This window comes from Lutjanus erythropterus, chromosome 10 (assembly GCF_056507025.1).
Source record: "Lutjanus erythropterus isolate fLutEry1 chromosome 10, fLutEry1.hap2, whole genome shotgun sequence".
In the NCBI taxonomy this organism is placed as follows: Eukaryota; Metazoa; Chordata; class Actinopteri; order Lutjaniformes; family Lutjanidae; genus Lutjanus; species Lutjanus erythropterus.
Window position 1 is genome coordinate 39,494,074 of NC_139326.1, and position 26,725 is coordinate 39,520,798.

At 36.9% G+C, this 26,725-nt stretch overlaps 1 protein-coding gene across 2 annotated transcripts; it reads right to left on the bottom strand.

Annotated features, from left to right (window-relative positions):
* Window positions 1-11,588: 11,588 nt before the first annotated feature.
* On the bottom strand, window positions 11,589-18,593 carry LOC146320869 (Golgi-associated plant pathogenesis-related protein 1-like). Of its 2 annotated transcripts, none has more exons than XM_084729290.1 (6): window positions 18,464-18,593; window positions 17,615-17,641; window positions 15,303-15,512; window positions 15,042-15,119; window positions 13,670-13,816; window positions 11,589-11,773 (listed from the first exon to the last, which is right to left on the bottom strand). In XM_084729290.1, the coding sequence occupies exons 2-6, from the start codon at window positions 17,619-17,621 to the stop codon at window positions 11,691-11,693; spliced, it is 525 nt and encodes a 174-aa protein (XP_084585416.1). In that variant the 5' UTR covers window positions 17,622-17,641; window positions 18,464-18,593; the 3' UTR covers window positions 11,589-11,690. The 2 variants fall into 2 exon arrangements, with proteins under 2 accessions (XP_084585416.1, XP_084585417.1); XM_084729291.1 differs by having other exon boundaries at window positions 11,589-11,796.
* Between the last annotated feature and the right edge of the window lie 8,132 nt (window positions 18,594-26,725).

Consider the following 26,725-nt stretch of genomic DNA (forward strand, 5'->3'; position numbering starts at 1 on the left):
TGATGAAGATTCAGTGAACTGAACGTAATGGTGTATCCATTAAAATTATTTATATTTATCATCAGATCATTTGCTATATGCACTGTTTTTATGTATTTTCATCTTTGTAATTCATATTTATTCCACACAGTGAGGCAGAGTTGTAGATTTTAGGGGTGACACAGGGAACTCTTCCTCCTCAATATTTAGACCTGGCACAGGAGGACTTTAACTTGGATGAACCCTGTTAGAACATGACTCATCAATGCAACAATTTCTCTAAGTAGGTGGTGGCAGTTTGCAAAATCAAAGGCTGCAATCTGCAATAAAACTATTATCTTCTTTCCTGTAATGATATCTTACCCTTATTCTGACCGTTGATCCAAACAGGCTGTGTTAAGTGTCAGTTTCAGTTTTCCTTTCAGCACAGATTTTAGCTCATGGCTCACAGTGCTGGGCATTTTCACACTGTTAAAAGAAAAGTGAACTACATTCAAAAGCACAAGAATATAATCGTTTGCTCAGTGTGGGACCTGTGAGAGTAATCCTTCATGTTGAAAATGTGATCCAATCCAATAACATATTTGACCAATGTTTTAATTGGTTTTGAGCAAAATATGTTTATTCATGTTTTCACTCAGATTCAGTAACATATTTGAGACGTACATGATTTCTAAAAATCATCCCAAAACCGAGACTGACTGAGTGGAATATGTTTTGAATGTGCAGGTTTTTAGCATGAACAGAATTGTTTTTCAGAAACACATATGAGCTATTATAGGGATGTTTTTTAAATGAATCCATTCATCGTTGATGAGAACAGGTGCCACATGCACATTTAAAGAGGTTACTGTCCCAAACAAAAGACAAAAAAAGAGGACAGAAGAGTCAATCATGTCAACATGTGTGCTGACACAGCAGGGATAACATTAAAGTTCATCTACAGGAGAATAAATATTTGAAAGCACTACATAGAGCCTGAGAGATTTACTGCATTTTATTCCACTAGATTCAAACTTGAATTCTGTTTTCTTTTACATAAATAAAGACATTTCCACCATAAATTGATGCAGAAAATGTGCAAATTGGTGGACAAAGATTCACCAGAATGCAGGACATGGATTCCACACAGATCCCCTGGGTGTAAAGGGATAGTTCACCCCAAAATCAAAAATACATATTTTCACCTTAGTCTGTGGTCCTTTTATCCATCTAGATAGTTTTGGTGTGAGCTGCAGAGTTTTGGAGATATCAGCTGTAGAGATGTCTGCCTTCTCTCCAATATAATGGGACTAAATGGCACTTAGCTTGTGTTATCAGTTTTTCAAATGTATTTTTTGATGCTTTGAGCACCACAAGCTGAGTGACATTTAGTTCCATTATATTAGAGAGAAGGAAACATCTCTACATCTCTGCAACTCATGCCAAAACTATAGCTAAATAGCACTAAAGGCCAGGAAATGATTTTGGGGTGAACTGTCCCTTTAAACCAAATCCAAATCACATCTTAATATATTAAATTATGGATTTGTTTATCATATTGATTTCAATATAAACATTAATAGTTTACTAACAGACAGACACAAGGACTAGAATCAGTAGGATTTGTCCGAGCACCAGAAAGATTGTTGATTGTTGAGTCTCACTCCCAGGACATTAATGTTTTGGGTCGGTAAATCATCCCAAACACCGCCAAATATCCCCTGATGCTTGGTTTGAACTTCAGCAGGTCGTCCTGACCATGTTTACATGCCTAAATGCATTGAGTTGCTGCCATGTGATTGGTTGATTAGGTATTTGCGTTAACGAGCAGTTGAACAGGTGTATCAAATGAAGCGGCTGATGAGTGTATATCCTTTTATTTTCTTATATTAATAAGAAAATAGTCTCACAATTACAACTGGAAATAGATAAATATGATAAACAAGTAGTCAAAGAAACTGCATTACAGAGGTGGAGCAAAATAGCTCATCATAAATACATATTTTAAGAGTACAGCTTTTGAATAATACAGAAGAAGAGATATGTCTCTCCACTGATTTTTCCCCCGTCATCTACTGCGAGGTCTGTACCTTTAAGAGTGCTGCGTGTGTTTGGCTGCTCCCCAGAGACTTGAGTCAGGAAGTCCATTTGATGTTAATACACTGAGACAGTCAGCAGCAGGGTATGCGCAGCCACAGCCCCTCAGTGGACTGAGCCTGATGGTCAGAGTGATGCAGCAGGGGAAGTCCACCATGCATCCGCCCACACTGCTAACACACATATCATGTTACACAAACACAACAGTGTTATAATGTTGGGGCAGTGCTTCAGGCCCAGCTGGCTGCACTGTGGGGAGGAGGGTCTGATTCTACTGTAGGCCTACATCTACTGTCATAGCTCCATCTCTGGGGTGGGATTGTGTCAAATGGGTGTATTTACATCATCTGTGTCAGTAGATAGCTTAAATTTTACATTTAGACATCATTTTTATCAGCAAAGTGTTATGATGGAGAAGACTTAGGACTGCATTGCAGAGTTCCTGGCAGCAGGAAGCTGAAAAATGACTTCCATCATGTTAAGATACCAGCAAAGGAGAGGGATCAGGAAACAACAGGGCTTATGGGAAATGTGGTTTTAATTAGAGACAGGAAATTCAGGCAGGAAATGTCTTCACAGTCTGTCTCTGTGATTCAGTTAGAGTGAGGAAGCTTTAATCTTAACTTTGACAGTCTCATAACTAGGGCAGCTTTTTATCACCTGACAAACATATCACGTATGAGACATTTCATGTTATGAAAAAGCAGCTGGCGTTCATTTATCTGGATCAAACAGTCTGATTCACTGGGATCTGTCACATCTGTCTACATTAAAAGCAAACTCATGCACTCAGGCTTATCATCATCATAGTTGCTGCATGTTTGTGTTTGTTTGGTGTGTGTGTGTGTGTGTGTGTGTGTGTGTGGGGGGGGGATTAGATTATCCAACAGTCCAGATTGAGATATTACAACAACTATTCAATATCTTGTCATGAAATTTCAGACAGTCAGGTTCTCTTCAGGAAGAACTGTAATAACGTTGGTGATCTCTTAACTTTCCATCGGGCCAAAATTTTAATTGGTCCAATACTGGGTCAACAGGTGCTGCAAGCATGAGCAGTTTGATTGCATCCTCAGTCCCGTCAAGTTGTTGAAAACAGCTTGCAGCTGTAGACGCCACCGATCGCTCTGAAATGGTTGTGTGAGAAGTTGTCTGGATGACCAGGGCAGACTGCTACTTCTGTTACCAAAATTCCCGTGCATCTTTTTGTTGACATTGGCTGTAAAAGGGTCTATATGAATATAAATATGGGGGAAACAATACATCACTCTCCAGAGATTTCGTATTGCGTGCAAACAACAGAAAAACGTGTAAAAGCTGCTGTGTGCTGGGATGTACAATCAACATGTAGAGGAACACAAAACCAAGTTTCTGTAAGCCTTTAGGACACAGACGTGAGGCATCAGCAGAATGAATGAAGAAATGTGGGCTCCTGACACTCAGTAATGTTATGCCTACATTACAGTTGCTAATTTGTCCAGATAAACTGTAGAGCTGAAGCTAACTAAGCTTTGAAAGACCTGGTTTTGATCTTTGTTAGGTTAAATGATGAGCTTGCCTGGTGATTCCATCAGATAGTTGTAAATATCAAAGTATTCCACTTCAGTGCAGTGTGATTATTTATCACAGAAAAAGAAAGTAAGGAGAAGGGACACTGATGATACTGACTTTGTCATTATAAATCCCTCTCTAGTAAACATAGGGTACTAAAATAAACCTTTACATGCTGAAATATGATGTTTTACACTCATTTTGTTTGTCAGCACTTGGTTGCTTGTAGTGGTTGTGGCTTAAGCCTATAAGTTGCTGCAGCAGTTTGTTACCTTATATAGATGTGGTCCAGAATTTAACCATTTTGACTGGAGAATTGATAAAAATGACCAGAAATCCCTCCAAAATACTACATTAAGACACCAAGACCTTGAGGAACACTGTGGTAAAATTCATGCTGTGATCCGGTCTGTCCGTAGTGAAGCCATCCATCCTCTGAACGCTCCAGGTCTCTAGTTTGTGGTTGTGAAGTTTCATGAGGCTGTGATCATCCCAGAATTTGTTTTATACAGTGAGGTCAAGCTTCAAAAAGTGGTCCCACTACAATGATATGGTTACTATGGAGACTAACATCATCACACATGAATACAATCAGGCTCATTGAATCCATAAGAGTCTCAGCTTTCCTGTCAGACCCAAATTCTGTTATTCCAGTACTATTTATGGACCCCAGTATACAAAAATATTCAAATAGAACAGACATGCTGCATGCAAAAACTGCAAAGTGGCATGTCTGCTCTTGGGAACCCACAGGACCCATTTTCATTAGATGTCTTGCAGTGAGAGGTCAAGGAACCCCTTTGAAAATGGCATATGCCAGTTTTTCCCTTGCAAAAATTCAGCCTAACTTTGGAGCTTTAAATTTTGTTTGCAAATTTGCAAATTTTGTGTGTTTTCCTTAACCGATAGATTAATAGTTGAAAATGCCAACAATCAATTAATCATCAGCAATTTATAAGATGTTTTTTTTTTTGGTAATTTCTTTGTCGTTTTAAGTTTAAGTTTCTTTATTTAACAAATGGCTCCACCAGATAAAACAATTGGTTTGGATATTAATTCAAATTGTACTCAGTACTCAACTATGATTTTAAAAGTAACTAAGAAGATTACATAGTGTAATGAATACTTAAGTACCAGTAAAAGTACTGAGTTGAAAATCTACTCATAAAAGTACAAGTACCCAAAAAACTATTTAATGACAGTAATCTGTGTATTTGTAATTAGTTACCTCCACCCCTGACACAAGTTAACAGCAGTTTTTGTTTGATTTCACATGATGTTACATCACATCACCTTTACAGTATGAATGTATATTTAATTAGGGGTGCAAAGTTTCAGTGTGAGCTGCAGCGGTGATATTAATATGAAATGATGCATGACTTTGTGTCAGCTGCATGTGGTGCTCGTAAAGGTCTGTCTACACTTCTCAGCACAATATTCTAGACTTAGTTTCTCTGTAGTTCATAAAGAAAGATAGTCACAAATTCATTTAATAACCTGTTGTCCCTTTTCTTCTTCTCTTCCCAGATGAGTGCAGAGTTTGAGAACTAGAACTGAGGACGATGAGTTTCTTCACTTCATCCACGTCTTCACACTGTACTTTCTTTCAGAGCTTTTCTTTCTATATAGGATCATGTAAGACGCTCTGGAAACTCTCAGATATATATATGTATGTATATATCTATATATCTATATATATATATATATATATATATATATATATATATATATATATATATATATATATATATGTATCTATATATATATATATATATATATATATATATATCGCCACAAGCCAGTTATCCCTGTGGTAACTTTTCTGACACCTCCTGCTTAAAAGCCAAGAAGTCAGAAGGATCGTGAGGCCCCGCTTTCACGGTCTGTATATATATATATATATATATATATGCATCATCACTTTTTTCTTCAGTGAACATGAATCCATTAATCATATCACATATTGCAAATTCAGTCAAAATAATTGTATTTGGACTTTTTTGCCACATCATGCAGCTCTTGTAGGCGACTGAAACACTTGTGATGTCAGGTGGTACAGCTGATGTAAAAACAGTCAAATGTTATTTTATCATAAATGCATGAAATTTCTAATAATCTGACTTCATTAGAGATTGTTGACTTAAAAAACAAACAAACACCTTTTTGTGTTTGAAATAAAATTAGCTGGCCAATAGAATGGACAAACACTTGATGCCTGCAATATATTTTAAAGCAGGACAGGAAGTTAGAGAAATCGCTGCATGTAAGAGTTGACATTCAATGTCTGTGACCTTTGACCCCTCAGTCAGCTTTAAAACCTGCATTTGACTGAAAACAGTCACTTGGAGGGCAGCACGGTGGTGCAGTGGTTAGCACTGCTGCCCCACAGCAAGAAGGTCCTGAGTTCGATCCCCCAGCTCCCCGGCTGGGTCAGTCCCTTTCTGTGCAGAGTTTGCATGTTCTCCCCGTGTCTGTGTGGGTTCTCTCCGGGTTCTCCGGATTCTTCCCACAGTCCAAAGATTAATTGGTGACTCTAAATTGCCTGTAGGTGTGAATGTGTCTGTCTCTATGTGTCAGCCCTGCGATGAACTGGCGATTTGTCTGGGTGAACCCCGCCTCCCGCCCAGTGTCAGCTGGGATGGACTCCAGCAGCCTGCGACCCTCACGGAATAAGCGGTTACAGAAAATGGATGAATGAATAAACAAGATTTGAAAATACATTTCATTGCTAACCCTGTTAACAGCAGTACATTGCTTATCTTTCAGGCTGGTGACCAACTCTGCTTCTCAGAACTGGGGGCCGTTGTACCGCTGCATTTACACTTATATGTATAATCAGAATTAACAGTAGAAAGTGGACTAACCTGAAGACTCCTCCATAGTTTCCCACAGACAGTGTGAGGACCAGAGCAGTCCACCAGGAACCATCTACAATCAAATGAAGTCAGCAGAATTCAGAGCTAAGCAGCGGAGGAGCTGTGTGCTGTGTGTGATGTGTCACAATCATATCAGACTTTTTATTGACCCAAAGCTAATGTAGGAGGGAGTAATTGGTTTAATATGTTTGTTTTGTTGGCGCAGCAGTCCCCACATTAATTATGCACTTTTTAATGATATGGTATAACTTTAAGAATTTATTACAAATTATTTTGCGGACCCCCAATTATATGAATGTCTTCTTCATGAATTGACCTCAGGTTGGTGAAACTGGCCAGTTGCCTGTATGTTACAGCACAGAGAAATCTGAATACTGAAAGGACCGAAAGCAAGAAAGAATTCAACCTGAAGCAGATGAAGGTTTGAATTTATGAACTGTTGAAATAGACCACAGACAAAAATGTCAAAATTGGACACAGAAAGACAAAGACAGAGAGAAACAGACAGACAGTCTTTTTAAACTGTTAATAATTTCAAACCTTGAGCTTCTTCATGTGTAATTGTCTCTGTATGAAGATCTGCTTCAGGTTAAATTATTTTTCTTTTGGTCCTTCAGTAAGACCTAACAAGAAGCTAGAAAAACAAACTAGAAATAATATGTTCTTTATTAGACGGTATTAAACCCTTATTAGACTTTATAAGAGGACATTCAGGGACACATCACAGACAAACAAACTGTAATGCAGTAATGTGTCCCACATGACCCTTTAAGAAGGTCTAAGAATAAGGATCTAACTGCGTGACATAATAGAGTTCAGTTTACAGTACAGTTCATCTGTAATGTGTCCCTAATTACCCTCTAATCAAGTTTAATAATAAGGGTTTAATAAAGTCAAATTCTGTCTTATAAAGAACTGTGTGCAGATAAAAGTCTATATCGTGCACACATTAATCCTGCCAGGACAGGATGAATGCATCCTGAATCCTGTGCAGGTGCTGATGCAGACCTCCACACCACAACACAGAGGAGCTGCCTGTATACTGTGCATTCTCTGTTAGTCCTCTATTCAGCACAACATTAAAGCAGAAACCTCAAAGAAAATGAATTAATACTTTGTGTCTGCATTCATCACACCGTTGTCATTGACTTGGAGCTAAATGGAACTATAACCATTGGGGGGACACTTCATGTCAGCCATACATAAAGCTGACAGGCAGTGGTGGAATGTAACTATGTACTCTACTTTACTTTTACTTGAGTATTTCAATTATATCCAACTTCCACTCCACAACGCCTCCAAGTTAAATATTGTACTTTTTACTTCACTACATGTGCCTGTCACCTTTAGTAGCTAGTTACTTTTTAGATTACAGTTTTCCATACCCTTCCTGTCCAGTGAAAACCACGTATCTCCAGATGTTGACTATTTTTCACAAACTGAAGGATGAAGTATTCTATTCTATTCCAGAAAATTCTCCTCCTTCTTCTGCTAAATAAACTCTTTAAAAAGCTGAAAACAGATGGTTTTTCTGACACCATGAAAAGTTACTATACTACAAAGATATGATGATCTTATAGACCATGATGCATTGCTGTAGATCAAACTAGCTTATAGTATAGAGTTCAAATGAGCTCAACCTTAAACATCTACTGCAGTAAAACACAAGAGACACATGAATGCAGCAGTAATATTAATCCAAAACAGGAAGACACTGACAGTGTACCATTCATACGAAGTCCACACTAAATATATAAGTATATTTACACTGATTGTACCTACTTTTACTTATGTAAGGTTTTGAATGCAGGAATGATGGACATGCCATGATGCCATGATGTACAGCTTTACCCAGCATGTGGTCCTGCTCCTCATACAGGCTGAGGACATTAGGCAAAACAAGCAGACACAGAATCCATTCATTCTTATCTCTTCCTGAAACACCACATCTTTGCATTACAGCAAATTCACTACACTTCCTCCCTGTGTGGTTACCAGCATACAAAGCAGCCCTGCTTTCCAGACAACTCTTGTAAAAATAGACAGGAAAGATGCTGCTGCTGCTGCTGATGGGCGGCAGGTCCTCAGCATGCATTATAGAAAATTGTTAATAGAATAGGTCATATACACCAGATATTTCAGATTTCCAGTTAACCTTTTAAATAGGAGTATAGTATTTAATATACACAATTTTATCTCTATTCTAATGTGAAATCAAATGCAGTCCTGAAAAGTTACCTTTCCATTGGCTCTGAATGCTACAGTGATGCTGATGAAAGTTTCATCTTCACTGTGAAGAAAATGGTTTTGGAACTAATCACTGGATATATATATACTGCACTGTAAGAGTCATTCAAGGATTTTTATTTTTTAATAGTATATGAAAAGTAAATAAAAACTTATTGAAACTTCCTTTATTTGGGTTGTGATTTCCTTGTTCTGTTCAGGTCTTACTTTTCAACATGCAACATATATACTGAGGAAGACTGTTCTGTTGTGGTCTGCTGCCACCTGGTGGTACATTTTGGACATATCTTCACATGGACAGAAGACGCTGCAGTAGCTGAAGCTGGAGAGAAGCTGTTGATTATGAAATTATGCATCTGCGTTTTAATCCAAATATCACTCTACAAAACTAGTGCAGAAAAAACAAACAAACAAACAAACAAACAAACAAACAAACATCATTCTAATTCAAATGTCTGTCATTGATATGAATTATGACACTTTTTCACATTTTATAGAATGCATATCATATAATAATTGCACATCCTTCTCATTAGTTTTAATGAGCGCTAAATGAAAGAAACAAGGGTTTGAGAGGATTACATTACATATATTCCTATAATCAGGGTGGAAGTAACTAATTACAAATACATCTAATAATATTCATTACACCATGTAATCTACTTTCAAAATCACAATTTATTACTAAGTACAAGTTGAATTAATTTCCAAACTTTTTGTCTGCATTTTAGTAGCTTATAAAGGTCAAAGCCAGAACATATGGACAAAAATCATTAATCACCATTGAGGATTTAACCAATTGAAAATGTATTCATGGATGTTTAATAGTCTATAAATGGCAGTAAATGCACCTCATTCAACATTATTTTGTGTGGTAAAGCCACTTATTGAATAAGGAAACTAAAAGGCTAAAAAGAAAAAAAAAAAGAGTAAACAACAACAACATAAAAAAAAGAGAAAAAAATAAATAACAAGTGTTTTGTATTTTATATATTATATATAATTACTTGATTGTTCGCATTTTCAACTACTGGTTAAGGAAAACATTGACAATATATTGACATATCACTACATACCCATCACACTCTTACAGTAAATGTGTAATAGCTACGTTGGTCCATCGTGCAAAACATATTAATTTTACAATAAGGGCTCTAAAATTGTGAGATGCCACATTTCACTACTATTCTTTTTTCAACCCACTTGGTTGAATTACCTGTTGAAATATGTACTTAGTAGCCTAATACAAGAATCATATGTAATAGCATCATAAGTAACTGCATTACTTTCCATTACTTTGAGATTACGTCAATATGGTGACATTGTTTAGTCTACTTTTGTGTTTTATATTCTTTGGAGATTTATTGATTATTTGTCCAGCTATTCCCTTGTTATGTGTGAATAGATGTTTAGATTAATAGGGGTAATTATGCATGTTTAAATACTTTTTAAAGTAATGTTATACTATTCAGACTTCCCACACAAACATCAAGTAAATTGATAAACTGGTTTCAGTCTATTCTGCACTGTATTGTGATGCTGTTCCTCTCTTGTAATTTAAAAACAAAATAATGGCCAAGTTTTATATCTAGTGTAACATTTTTTCACTGTAGGGTATGGATTCTCAAGCTGTGGTACGTGTGTCACTTGTAGTACACAAGCTCCCTCCAGTGGTATCCAGAAGAATGTGAGAAATAGATTTTTTTAAATGAAGTAAATAGATTTTAAAACATTTGATACAATCAAAATACTACAAAGGTTCAAATGAAAATACATAAAACATGAAATCACTGAAATTTAATTTAAAGTAACCTATGTTTTCTGCAATGTCGTTCTGATCATGCACGTAGTGTGTAAATACGTCATCCATGATTACTGGTAGCTGTGAGCTAAACTGTGATAGCAAGATGCAGGAGGTAAAAAGAAGAGAGTGAAAACGAATGCTTCAAAAACACTGCAGGAGTGGCTTCAAATGAGAACCTACGAAGAGAAGTGTAGATCAGAAGTGCAGTGTTACTTGCTGTTGATAAAGATGAGCTTCCTTCCACATGATATTTCCTGATTCAGTGAGTTTTGATGGAGGTCATTTCAAAATCACCAGGTGGTCACATGCATTAAGATCTGGACTGGATTTATTAAACTAACAGGATCATTTGTGAACATTTCAAGTCACATTTATCAAGTGACTTGATTTAACCAGAATCAGGATATATATCTTCATGAAGATAAATTACATCCTTCTACGATTTTTCTCACAGTGATGTAGAGCAGACATTTCCAAAGACTGGGTCGGGACCCACAGGTGGGTCACAAGAGATTTTATTTAGGTCCCCAAATAAAAAAATAATATGGAGGAAATTCTACAAATTTAAGATTTATATCTTGCAGTATGCCTGCAATGTGTCTATTGTTTTACTGATTGGCTAAAATGTCCCAGAAACTCAGCCTAAATGAATTTATTTATAATTTCTAAAGTTTAAAATGTTTTCAATAAAGTGTCAAGATAATATAGGGTGATGTAGAAGTGGGGTCACACAAACTTGGTTTGTGTTATTTAAAGAAGTGGGTCCCTAGGAAAAAAGTATGGGAAACACTGAGTTAGAGAACCTAAAAAAATATCTGCATTTTACAATGATCTAATTAAGTTTTTCCTTTGACCTGTCATGTGTCTATGGATGTATAAAAAAATGAAGGGAGTCAGTGATGTTTAGCGGATAATGATGAATGGCTCAGCACAAATTTTACCATCAGCAAAATCACCAACAATTTATGCCATAATTGAAATTTTCTTACACATTCTATACCATAAACTTTACATTGAACTCACTACAGTTAAAAAGACTTGGACAATCAAGACAGTTTTCTGAGATGATGTGTTTTATTTGATGTTTTTTCTTATTTACAGCATGGAGTAATAATCATTTGTGTGTTGGGGGTTGCAGGAAGGGTCCAGGTCAGCTACAGCAGTGTGCAGGTTTTCTTTGGCTTCGCTCCACCTCGATTAGAGGAGGTGTTGTCTGCTCCACCCATCTCTCTGCCGGCTATAAAATGCACACCCTTTATGCTGGAAAGTGACAATAAATAGTCTTCTAGTGAAGTGTTCAGAGGAAAAAGTTGAAGCATTGAGAAGCCACTGCAGCAGGAAACATTTCCACATTCTTAAAGCATGCACCAAACAAGAATGAGACAAATCCAACCAGCTGTATGAGAAGAAACATGTCCAAGATGTCCAAGACTTGAATCTGTCTTACACACAGGGAGCTACACAAGTTCCCCCCTCAGTGGTCACTGCATGCACCCCAGAGGACGAAGTCAGCACATGGATGGATTACTGAACAGGCCCACTGGGCCCACAGTGTCAGGGCAGGTGTTAACACTTCTTCAAGAAAAGCAATTATACAACTATAAAGAGACACAAAACTACCACAGAGATACAAGACTACAACAGGGAGACACAAAACTACCATACAGAGACAACAACGTACTACAAAGGGACACAAAAAAACTACAAGGAGACACATAATGACTATCACAGAGACACAAAAGTACTACAAGGAGACATAAAACTACCATAAAGACACAAAAAAGTACAACAAGAGATTCAAAAGTACTACAGAGACACAAAATGACTATAAGTAGACACAAAACAACCATTAAGACATAAAACAACTACAAAGAGACACAAAACGACTACAAGAAGACATAAAAACTACCATAAAGATACAAAAAGTACCACAAAGAGACACACAATAACTTACACAAGATGACAGAATGACTAGGAAGAAATGACTAAAAGGACTCACAAAACTACCACAAACAGACACACAACAAGTACAAGGGGACACAGGACTACCACAAAGAGACACACAACCATTACAAAGACAAAAATGACTTTAAAGAGACACAAAACCACAACAGAGACACAAAACAACCACAACGAGACAGAAAACTACCACAAAGAGACAAAGTAACTACAAGGAGACACAAACAGAAAACAAAGCAACATATAGGGATTCAAAGGTATAAGTGACACAAAGCAACTACAAAGGAACACAAAACTATCACCAGGAGACACAAAATGACTACAAAGAGACACTGCCTGCGTCCCTATGGGTGGGGAGCCCTACATGTCTGTTCCCTGGGGACCGTTGTCTCATAATCCATCCAGTGAGTCAGGTGTACAGGTTAGTTATGTCAATAAAAATAAAATAATAATAACAATAATAAAAAAATTGTAAGTGAACCACAGCTACAATTTATAAGACATTCTTTGAAAACCCAAGTGCCTTTGGTATTTGTAGTCTAAAACCAAAACAAGTTCATTATTATTTGGAAGTTTAGGAACACACTTACATGAATCTCTCATATTTTACATCTGCATATGTTTAATAAAACCATGAAGGGATAGCTCAGATTATTTGAATGGAGTTGTATAACTGTATACTTTTCCATAGTCAGTGTATTTCCTACAGGAGATGGCGGTCAATGTGCCGACAGTTTGAAGAGGAAGCAGGAGTTTTGGTGTAGGAAGCTCAGCAATGTCCTGCTGTAGTCAGCAGCAAAATGAATTTTAGACAGCTAAAACATCAATATCAGTTTAAGTGTATGTTATATTTAGAATATTTTTACCACTTTAACTTGCTGCCAGACAGACTTTTCAGTTGCCACCAAACTCCTTTGGCAAAATCAGTAATTTTACCTCACAGAACACAGAAGTTGCAGGTCTATTGCTGCCCTGATCTAGTTTGTGTGTGTTATTGTGTGACTTTGGTTAATCCAAACTAACCCCTTGAAACAGTGAAGACACACAGGAACACAACAAACTGTCCACTGAATATGTATAAGTACCTCACATAGCCCCTCTTCAAATAATCTGAACTATCCCTTTAATGCCCAGTTCAAACAGTAAAATGTGCAAAGCTGTGGTAATCTGTTACCTCTGAGGACGTTCCTTTCAAAGTATCCCTGGTTGGTCATGTTGCCAGCTGGCCGGTACTGGCCGACCACAAAGACCTTGTTGCCGTCGGTTGCCAAGCCGACGCCCAGCTCAGTGCTCTCCTTCCACACCACCTGAGTGAAATGACCTGCAGGAGGAAACACAGAGGTGCAGTCAGAGAAAAAAGAATGAATCCATCAAAGAATAAGACAACTGAAATACATAAATGTGTATTTACTTATTTTTTATTATTTTTTATTCTTTCCCCTATTTATTTTTACTGCTTTCACTGAGCAGTAAAATATACAGGAAAAATATAGTAAGTATTTATATGCCAATAAATAAATAAGTAAAGATTTTTATAGTTTTTATATATACTATATAATTGAAAATATATTATTAAAGTATTTAATTAAAATACATTATTTATTATCTATATATTATATTTATATATTATTCAAAACATATAAATAAATAGACCCATTAATAACAATGACAACAATACTGCTACTACCACTACTACTACTACTACTACATTTCCTTTTTTTTTATTTTTTATTCTTTAACAAACTTTTTTTTTTAAGGCACTCCTATGACTCCATAGCAGTGTGTTGTGTTTCTAACTTGCAAAAGATGACATTATCTTCCAGTGAATTCCAAAAATTCATAATACTGTATACCTAAAACTGAATAAAACTTTTTGACTGGTTATCTTTCCCACTTAAGATAATTAATTATTACAGAGCAACGAATTAGTAACTTAATTTGTTTCAAGTTATATGTATAAGTTATAAGTTATATGTATATGTATATTATATGTATATTTTAGGGATGCATGCATGCACATGTATGCACTGGTGGGCTCTAGGGGGTGGGGCATGCCCCTCTGGTAAATAAAGTGCCCTATGAGGTGCCCTTGCAGTGGACAAAACATGACAAAATACCCTTAAGGGATGCATTTAAGGTGGACAAAATGTGGTAAAGTTCCCTCTAAGGTTCCCGTTCAGAAAATGTGATGAAGTGCCATATAGGTTGTCAACATACTAAAAAATTACTTGGCCTCTATGTGGCTTTAAATAGATAAATAATCCATTGTGTTTTTGACACTGTTGTAGTAGCTGTTGTAGCTTATAATACAACTAAAAATTTTAATCTAAACCAGGAACTGGAACTTATTCATCTTAAATGCATCACTATTTTTGCTGTGCTAGACCCACCACGTACAGCTGGTGCCCCTTTCATTTTTTTGGCCCCCGCCCCTCAGACAGCCTGAGTCCACCACTGCATGTATGCAACATTACGTTTTGGACTCATCTGCACATTTCAAATCAGTCTCTGTTATGGACTTCCTCATCACATGGATTGTATTTTACCAGTGTTGCTTTGGAATCCAGGGCGGTCGAAGTTATAATCCTTGATCTCACTGTACCACTTATCTACAGCTTCTTTCCCTGAAACATGACAGAGAAAAACACGCTTCACATCAGCATATGAACATTTGAATTGGTAGTTGATTGATGTGATTTAGAAAATCAAATAAAGGAATAGTTTGACTGTGTCTAAGGAGCATGCTGCCAAAAAAAAGATGACTTGATGAAAGGATGGAAAAGGACTGTGTTGTCTCTGTCCTCCACCTGTCAGTTTGACTGGTGCTGAGCTCCACATGTTGTAGATGTTCTCTCCATCCTTAGTCTCACTGTGCATCCCGGCGCCGAGTGACAGCAGGTGGTCGGCCCACGCCTGAGCCGTAGCACACATCTCGTTGTTGAGGGTCATTGGTGGTGCGCTGTGCTTCGCCCTGTAGGCATTGTGGGTTTCCAGGAACTCCTTCTTAAAGCTTTGATCTGTTCACACAAACACATTATCAATTGATGAGCTCTTAGCACTGAGAGGAATGAATTACCGAGGCTGGCGTGTTCAGACACTGAGGATGTAGGCAGGATGGTGATTATGTAGGGGAGACTGGGGAGTGTTGTAACATTAAGTTAGTCGTAATACTGTCAGTTTGACCAATCAGTAAAAAGAGCTCCGGTGATGTCATCAAAATCGTATACCATTTACTTTTTAAGCTGACAGGAGAAGTGAAGTGTCTGTGAGCAACAATGTAAATTTCATGACCAAACAATAGATTTTCATGTTAAAAACGTACAGCCCAATTTGATCTCAAGTAGGTCGAACCAGTAAAATTAAAGCATAATCTATCGATTATTCTGGTGATTAATCGAGTAATCAGATAAGAAATATTGCGTGTTCTGCATTTTTTTTTCTATTACATTACTTTTGCTTTATTTAAGAACAATGGTAATATACAAAAGAGAAAATAAGACACGTCTATTAAGTGAACAACTATAAATTGCTAAAGTAAAAATACTCAGTAAAGTAACTTTACTTTTACTGTAGATTTACTTTTACTGTTTTTACTTTACTTTCTATTTTTTTTAAGTACAAAGGTAAAAGTAAAGGTAGTAATGTCTGCAGAAACCACAAACAGAAGATGCAACTAACTCTTTTAACTAAAACAGTCACCAGAATGTTTTGTTAACATGTTAAAATCACAACATTTTTCTTCTGGAGCAGGACAGACGCTCCCAGACCCCCAGAGGGGTCACCTTTTTCTCCTCATGACACCTTTTTCTCCTCTTATGAGTTTGCAGGTCTGTATTTAGTAATAAAAAAATAACGATAAGAATACCATTAAAATACAACAACAGCAATAAAAATGTTGATTTTTCAAAAAAGGAAACAATAACATGCAAAATATTTAAATTGTAATTAAGTAAAAACACTAATACCACAATGTAAAAAATACCTAAGTTAAAAATCTGAGTATTTTTTCATCACAGCAGGTCAGTGATCAGTGTTTCAGTGACTCTGTGGATCAGTGAATAGTTTTATTTATGGCAGCCCGCCACATTAAAAACATCGGCACCATGACATGATTTTCTATTTTTGGAGCTGCGCACCTTTTTCGGTCGTGAGTAGAAGGTAACTCTTTATTTGCACAACTCTCGCGAGATGTGTGTTCGTCATTTCTACTAAAATATCAAACTCGCGCGATCTTTCGCGGGTCAAGGGTTCCCTTCTAGACACGACCCTCTCTGTCTCTCTGTCAAACTAATGACAGCAGACTGTAAACAGTAGGATGTTACACTCTGCAGGGTTTCTTTATTTGTGTGGACACCCAGGTTTGGTTTGTCACCAACTTTAGTATTTTTATTTTTTTAATCAGTCCGAGAGGACGACGGTATCAGTGATTGATTAGTGATCAGTCTGCCCTCCTCTCCTCCCTCACCTGTTCACTCTGCTGTGAGAAGGTCTGAAAGTTTCTCACAGACAAACACAGACTCTCCTGTTTTACATATAGGCCTCCTTATACAGTTGTTTAATTTTATAAGTGCATCTGGTTGGTGATGATGTCATGAACCATCACGTTAGTTTCTGTTGTAATAAACTCGTCATTAACAACAGTCTCCTCCACACGCAGCTTCTCTGCAGTTGGTCTGTGTGTTTCCTGATCAGATAAACCAGCGGCGGAAAGACTAGAAAAGTTGCGCCAGTTAAAATAGAAGCGTCCCGTCAAAATTTAAAATCTATTAAGAATTTATTGGTTATAGGTCCGGGTCCGTATAAGACGGCGTGTGGGTCTGGACTCGGACCGCGGTCCGCCTGTTAGGGACCCCTGATTTAGAACATCGAGGTCCAAACTTTTAATTTAACAAACTTCATCCTTATCATCAAAAGACTTATCACATAACAGTGTAAAAAAAAGTGTATTTATAATAGAGTATCATAATTTATGTTGTTATATCTGGACAGCTGGTGTTTCTGATCTTGCTGGTTAGTGTTTTTATCTTGCCAGTAAGAGTTTCAATCTTGCTAGTAAGAAATCTTGCCAAGTGTTGGTAATATTATCTGTGATAATTTACTGAGTAAACAATGTACTGACCTGCCATTGTGTCTGTGAATACAAAGGCTGAAATGAAATAAGAACAGAGTTAGGAATGATGAACAAAAGTACATTACAAAAAAATGAAAAATAATTTAAAACGTATGAGAAATGATAAAAAAATTTACAAATAGTTTGAAGCTGCACAGGTAGAAGAATTGCACTTACAAAATAAGATTGTCTTTCCCCATCATATATAATGGTCTATATTTAGGTTATTAATTAGGTTGTAAACACAAATCATTAATGAACCATTATAAACAGTTTTCATATGTTGATGAGGGCTCACAATTTGTTAACATCCAGTTACTGTTTACTACAAATGAATCCAATTAATGAGTTACTAACATTTGTAACTTGCAAAAGGAGCCTTATTGTGATGTGTGAAACATCACCATTCATTGATGACTAAGATCAGGTGATCAGTTCACCATAATGGAAGATTACCAGCTGTGCCACACCTGGAATTTTATACTAACAAACTGCCCATTTGATATGTTAATTTGATGCCAAATGCAACTTTTTGACTATTAAGTTCTGCAGATGGTGGTTAAATGTTAATAACTTATTAATAAATCTGTGATGAAGCTGACAGGTAAGACAAAGTGAGCTCAGTGAGCAATATGATCTGAGGCTCAACAGTATATATAAATGTGGGATCTTGGCAAGCAACAGCTTATTAATGATTTATAATCCTAATTAATAACCTCATTATAAAGCATTTATAAATCATTTATAAGGATAGTTTTATTGTAAAGTGGTACTGGATAATTTCAGACAGTGCAGGACTTCTCTAACAGCAGTAAACACAAATACCTTCCTGTGGCTGCAGTAATATGTGGCACGTACCTGGTTCAGTGTGCTTTCTCTAGGTCTGTAGATGTCTTGTGAAGATGCAGTTCCTTTTGCTGTCCTGTATTTATATGCACAAGCCTGTCCTGTCCTCTCCTTCCTCATCTCTACGTAGGAGGAGACAGGCACCCAGCCCTCGCCTGTAATTATTTCACTCTGCCACTCTACAGGATATTCCACATTCCCCACATGGCTTTTTAAATTCAGTGTTTTTCTTGTTTTTCTTGTATTTTTTTTTTTATTTTTTTTTTTTAATTTTTGTCCTAATTCCCCAGATTCCACAGACAATAAAATTTCCTTTCCTTTTTTCCCCCCATGTAATAGGTTTTTACAGTGACTACACAAATCTATTTACACATCTCATGAAAAAAACAATATATTACCTGCAGTAGAAGGCAGTTGACGTGCCTCCAGTTTGGAGAAGCAGAGAGAGAGAGAAAAGGTCAGCAGCAAAACATATTTCAGCCACTTAAAAAAAGATCCATGTAAAATAAAACTATATTTTAAGTGTCTATAGTTTAAGTGTACACCATATATAGAATATTTTCAATGCTTAACTTGTCATCAGACAGCTTTTTCTGATTGGGAAACCACTGTTATGTGAACCAAATATTGCTCTCTGTGCTCAACCAAATCCATGGGTGAAATTACAATTTTTTCTTTGCAGAGCACAGGAGTCGCTTTTCTTTCTGCTGTGTCGATCGGTTTGTTAGTTAGTGTCATTGTGTGACTTTAATGAATCTAAACGAACCTTTTTGTAACACTGAAGTCACACAATAACACAAACAAACTAACCCGTTGACCAGTAACTCTCATGTTCTGTGAGGCAAAATTTGTGATTTTTCCAATGGAGTTTGGTTGGTTTTGGAGAAGGTATATGACAGTGGTTTACCATCAGAAAAGGCTGTCTGACAGTGAGGTAAAGTGGTGAAAAAAATCCTACTGTAGTTCACCCTCAAACTGAAATTGCTATTTTTATTTATTTATTTAAAGGGGACAAAATACAGTTTAAATATAAATGTTACCATTTCATGCACCATACCAGATTATAGCTTTGAGCTAATTCTCATCTGCAGCCCCTTTAGGCATCTAAAATCTGGTTTGCTGCTGATCCTGTCCACAGCAGTACACTGCTTAGCTTCCTACACCAGTACTCCTGCTGCTTCTCCAAACTGGGAGTGTGTTGACTGATTTCATACAACCTCACAAATAAAATTTTATACAAATTCAAACGATCTCTTTGAGCCAAATCAGACTACAGATAAACATATTTTCATTTTGTGGAAGGTAATCAAGCGTGTGATAATAAGTAGGTGTTTTTGTGGGTAAGTGGCATGTCTTTGTTTAGGGTTTGCTCATAGGACTCAGTTAATCCACAGATAATAGCCAGGTTGGGCTGGGTTACCACCCTGGATCTTGCTAAGTGTCTTGTCTAACATCAAGAAAACAATGTTGCAATTAAAGAGCAGCAGACTTTTTGCCAGAAAAAAACATGTAAACAGACAGGCGATGAGTGAAGGAATGTGGAGGTGCTGTCGAACAGGTTGTGGTAAACTCTCTTCCTGACAGGTCAGCCCAACCCAGCCGGTGGTTTTAACGAGTTAAGGCCTGAATTAAACACAGACAGGCAGAGGACTTCAAAAGCACATGGAGCTCATTAGCTCACTATAAAACACTGTACTCTGAGGCCCTTAATGCATGCTTGTGTTTACCACAAATCTAGCAAATGTCGCCCTAATCATAGTGGCATGATGAGTCGCTCGCCTCAAAGCTTTACTGTGGACTCTCACTCTGAATATCAGAAGAGCAGTCACTGCTAACAGGCTCACAAACAGAAGCACTCAAAATGAACTTCTTTGCCCACCGGCCAAATGGCTCGACTAAAGAGCAGCTTCCCCCCTCAAGCTGACAGACTGGGTTCCAAAAGGGTTCTTCCTTAAGAGCTGAGGCTCTACCCAAAATCACTTGCTTCTAAAGAAAGGTGTTGAGGGTTCTTTTGTAAGACTGAGAACATCCAAAGAACCCTTGCACTTCAAGGACCGTTGATATCCTTGAAGAACTCTTTCATCAAGGGTCCATTTGTTTTTTGTACCTTAATATAAAATATTCTCAGTAGAACCCCCTGGGTGGGTTCTAGATAAAAGAAAAATTGGAAATTAAAAAGGTTCTGTGTAGAACTCCCCCCATGGTCCTTTTCCAACAAATTAGCTCTGGTACTTGAATCAGTTCCATTTAAGATACTTGGAACCTTGGTGTTCTAGTGAACCAGCCAGCATCTCCACCAGTTTTCAGTGGAACCACTGTAATCAAGCAATTCATCAACAGAGGGCGCTGCACAATGATAACAACCTAAAATATGACATGCCCACTTTAATTCCCATGGAATATCAGCTATTTTTTGGTTTGAGCTGAGAACCAAGTTTCTGGTCTTGAACTTATTTTAGGTGGAAATGCTCAGAAAAGTTAAAATTGAGTTCTTGAACTGTAGGGCAGTTCCATGTTGGTTGAAAAGGTCCGTCAGTGTGTTCTAGGTAGAAGGATATAAAAAGGATCTTGGTAGAAACCCCTGAGTATGTTCTAGATAAAACCCATGGAATATAAGTCGATTCTCAGGAGGAACCCCTCACTGTGTTCTAGATACAACACTTGGAATATGAAACAGTTCTTGGTCGGGCCTCTTGGGTGAGTTCTTGTTGGTCCTACCATAGAATTGTTCTCTGTAGAACCTCTCATTGGGGGTTCTGAAACTTTCACAGGTTCTGGGTATAAGCCTTTGTGTTGTGTACTTGGTAGAATGCTATGAAAGTGTTCCAAGTGGACGTCTATAAAAGGTTCTCACAGGAACAAAAAAAGGGTTCTCCTATGAGAACAAGCAGAAGAACCCTTTAGGGTTCTAGTTAGCACCTCTATTTCTAAGAGTGCATGCAAAATAGTGTTTTTAATGTATATAATTTAAATGTTGTTTCTTATGAATTGTAAAGAGGGAACTATATCCAAACCTCACTTTGAAACCCTGTTGTGTAATGATAAAAAAATCAATCTTGTTATCTTGTTTCTTGGAAATCACCACTGTGTTTTTTCTGGCTGGTGAGTGAAGCAAATCTGACAGCTAATCAGTACAAGTAGCATACTACTACTACTGTACACAGTGTGGACATCACATATCTCGGTTGTATTTGTAAGGATTAATAAAAAGCATCTTGACTGGAAACATCACAAACTGGCAAAAAGGGATATGCTTGGCCCATGATAGGAAAACTTGGTTATTAAAGTGCGTCATTAAAACCGCCCAGATCATCATTGATACCCATCTACCCAGCCCAGCCACAAGCTGTTCAACCTGCTGCCATCGAGGAAGAGATACAAAAGTATCTGCTGCTGTACCACCAGACTACAGAGCAGCCTCTTCCCTCAGTTCATCCTCAGCACTCAACCACATGAAACAGTTTGTTTCATTTTTATTTATTCAACCAATCTACTGGACATAATTCTTAATTTTGAGTGTTAGAAAGAGAACTACAACTTAATCTCACTATACCTCCACATGTTGCATGATGATAAATAAATGTGCCTTCATACTGGAGTGGTTGAAACTGGTCAGACAGTAGGAAAACCTGATTTGCATGCAGACAACTTACAGCAACCTGTTTTAACGTGTCTCAAAGTGATCATTTTAAATGTCATCTATAAGTTGCTTAAGCAATGTATAGATTCCTCTGTCGTCTGAAAAGTTGTAACCTTTTATTATAAGCAAGTGTTAACATATGTAAAGACCTTAAAGGCAGCTCCAAACTCAGACAGAGGCCTGGAGGGGGCTGTGAACTGTCACTTTGTCTGGGTGATGATAGCTCTGTGAAGTGCATTGCACAACACTGCTGTTACTGTCTGTAATTTCACAAAACATGCATCTTAACTTTAGTCTTTACTGCCACTTAAGTATTTTACCTAAACAAAAGTCCAGACCGTGCTTCTCACTGTAAAGGTCTATAACTCAAATGTGAAACACATCACAGTACATATCTCCTCAATCTGCCAAACAGAATTCTCATGTTTGTGGTTTGTGTGTCTGTGGGCAGATTAAAACCTGTGGACTGATGGATGCTCAATGGCACGGAAAACCACAATGACTAATTTGTGTTGAAGAAATGCGCTCTAAGGCTCTGTTTGACTCATTCTGCACTACATCCACTCTGATACATTTTCACTTTAACACGCTGTTTCAAAACAACAAAAAAAATCTCTCAAGGAATACTCTGTCCATTCTAACACAGCAGGAAATGCATATCACATCACTGTTTGTGTATACTGGGCACCCACATGCGGGTGTAATCAGATAACAGGACAAAAATGATCTGGCAGGAATTTGAGATGGCACAAAGCATTGTGACTTTGTCTTTAATTTTCATCACTGTGTTTTCAAAGTCTATTTGTATTTAAAGACAGTGGCTGAACACACTAACAGCAGGCTAACCAAAGTTAGCAGTGGACATATAGTAGCAAAATTCAAACACTGGTGCATCAAAATGCATCCTTTATTTACACACATTTATGACTGAAAGAACTGAAAGGACAATTCAGACGCATTAGCATTTTTCTGGACTCATCCGTCGTCCCTCAAGTAATAAGACAAGCATGTTAACTTTGGAAGTAGCTGTCAGATCTGTCTTGTTGTGGTGTCAATGCGGCGGCTCTCAGAGTCTCAAAATTGTCGGAATCAGACCCAGTAAGTCCAAGAGTGATGCTGAAGTGTAGATAAATAGTTGGTCAGTTGATCATCATCACCACAGAATGAATGAAAGTCTTTTTTCTTCTTGTTTCTGGTAGAACAGCAGCAACAGTAACGTTAGATGTAATGTTCACTGCCTGCTGTGGCTGTTGACTCATCTGACAGTAAAGTCCTGTGTGGGGTAATTGATGGTCTGGTTAAAAGTCACATGAAGATCAGTTATAAACTCAATATCCAGAGATATGAACTTTTTAAAGAGTGTTAAACCTAAAAGTAAATTAAAGTGCATAAACTGAGGCAATCATGCTACAACCGTCCTCACAGTGTCTGTGATGAAACAGGGAATGACATGTCATGACTGATACGAGCCAGTCAGTAATAGGGTGACCAGATGAGAATGGCTGAAATTCAGAACAGGGAGTTCAGGGTCGAAGTGTCAAATAATTCAGAGTAACATCATTTGTTATTAATATCATAAAGATAAGTTACAAATTCTGAGAGTGATATGAGACACAGTGTGCTGGCACAGGTGACCTGTATTGTTGCAGTCATTTTAAACGTCTTTTCAGCAGCTGAGATCATCGTTAAGCTGTGGGATCTTACAAAACACTTTTTTAAAGATTTTTGTGGCAGCTGCATATTCCATCAAATAGTTTAAACAAAAATCATCAATCTGCTATTTATGACTGAAACACTGAAACATATCGGTAATACTTTTACATATTTTATAAAAACAAACGGCATTTTTCAATAAACCAAAAGCAGGAATTATAGCCCGTATGACTGATTTGATTAGAATATTTTCATGAAATATGTTGTTCATATTGTCCATTATTAGAATGGTTAATTTTCAGGTCAGACAGAACAGGATTTGCTATTTGGGACAACTGCTTGTAATTCAGAGCTGTCCTGAATTGTTTAGGACATCTGGAATCAGGAAGCGTACATGGGTGTCTCCATCATCATTTCCAAAGGTCTCTGTTGTCTCTGTAACTTGCTGTTGTCGAATTATTTGGCGCTGAAATATCCTGACATCTGTTGGACGAATTGTTTTGAAATATAGATGTTCAGTGTGAATCCTATAGACTTTGGTGATCCCCTGACTGTTCCTCTTAAGATGGATTATAATGATATTGGTGATCTCCTGGCTTTTCATTTCATTTAAAGTCAACATTTTAATTCTGGTTTATGACCAAGCACCTGCAGAACTCAGCCTGAGCTGGACTTTGTGTTTAGCTCTATGTAGCTCTATGCATGTGAAAATAAGATGATGAACATGGCAAACATTATACCTATGCATTAACATGTTAGAATTGTTATTGTGAGCATGTTGACATGGAAATTAACAGAGCCACTAGCATGCGTAGGATTATTTACATGTGACTTTAGTTTGAACTATCCACGTGGTTTTATACCATTGGAGGTGAGTCAGATGATCATTTGTAATTTGTGTGTACAGACCCTTTAAAATAATCCGGTTAAGCTGGAAAGAAACTTTCTGTGGAACTTGGACAGAAACTGGCTCAGTAAACATACAGTATCATATGACCTTTACTGCACAGTTACTGGATTCTTTCACTTTGAATGGTTGTGTAATACCTTCATATCTTCCATGACAGATATTCAAAACTGGACTGATAACTCATGATAACTTCATCATGTGTGCTGTTGCCAGTTTTGTCTAATGATGATAAACCAGGGTAAAGGCAGTAAAATAATAAAACAAAAACACTCTGCCACTGTATGAATTTGAAAGATAACCCTCTGCTCTTAATTTTTCACCACTATTTTTTATTGTGTTTTATTGTAAGATTTCAAATACTCTACAGGTGTAAATAGACAAAGAACAAGAGAAGTGTCAGAGAGGGAAAGGCGTGTTCATGCTATTATGCAACAGGTGCAATTATTATAATGCAACCCTTTTTTCCTAAAAATGACATATACAGCCGTATATACAAAACATACTAATAAACTGCAACATCAAATGAAGACAGTTGCAAAACATTTATCAAGATGAAAATGACGTCAGATCAAAACAACAAAAACGTGAGAAGACGAGAACAATGTAACAAGACGGAAATTATATAAAAGCTGCAACAAGATGACAACAACGTAACAAGAGGAAAACAGTGTAAAGGATGTAACAAAACAAAAATTAGATAAAAGATGTAACAGGATGAAAACAACATAACATGACACAAATGATGTAAAAAAAAAAAAATCTGAATGAAGTAACAAGACCAAAACAACCTTACATTATGTAACAGGCATAAGAAGTCAACAAAGATGTAAGAAGACAAATATGACATCAATGTAAAATTACATAAACAACAAAACAAGACGAAAACAACGTAACAAGACACAAATGTAAATATATACATGATGTAAAAGATGTAACAAGAAACAAATGACATAACCACACATAACAGGACTAAAATTACATAAAAGACATAATAAGATGAAATAGATATAACTAAATAAACATGACATAAGAAAAAAAAATCACATTTCAGAAGTAACAAGATGACAACAATGTAACAAGAGGAAAACAATGTAAAAGATGTAACAAAACAAAAACAAGATAAAAGTTGTAACAGACAGACAAAAACAATTTAATAAGACGTGTGACAATACATAACAAGTCAAAAATGACATAAAAGATGTAACAAGACACAAATAACACAACAGGACGTAACAATACGAAAATGATGTAACAAGATGTAGCAAGACAGAAATGATGTGAAAGATAACAAGACCAAAATGACCTAATAATGACAAGATGAAAATTCAGTAAAAGACATAATAAGATGACAACGATGTGACAAAAAGAATATGATGTGACAAAACAAAAATTATTAAAGAAGACTCAAACAGCATAGATAACATGCCAAAAATGACATAAAAGACGTAACAAGACACAAATACAGTAATAGCAAAAATGATGTAACAATACATAACAATGAAAATCACATAAAAGACACGAAAAGACAAAATAAGACAAATATGATGTGACAAGACAAAAATTACATAAAGACGTAACAAGACGATAACAATGTAAGAAGAGGAAAACAATGTAAAAGATGACAAAAAACAAGATTCTCAGCTGCAGAGAAAAGGTGAGGTTTGGTTAGATCTGCACAGAGACTACTGATAGAAATGTCCCCCAGAGGATGACTTTTTATTTTTATACTTTGAGTACATTTCAGAGCCTGTACTTTGTACTTGAGTAAAGAAGCTGAATCAGTATTTCTATTTTTACCAAGCTCTTTTTACTCAAGTATTTGTACTTCTGTTTGAGTACAGAATGTTTGTACTTTTGTTACCTGTGGTGTGCAGTGTTTAAGTTGTCAGAAGACTAGAGTAGCTCTATATAAATGCAGCCCATTTACTCCAAACTACAAGTGTCAACCTCGTGGTGGCGCGAGAGGAAAAGTCAGGGAACATCAATGCAAAATTTCATAGAAATCCATCTAGCAGGACTGACTAGCATTGCTAAAAACATTCATAACACCACTCCATTATATCCTGCAGGA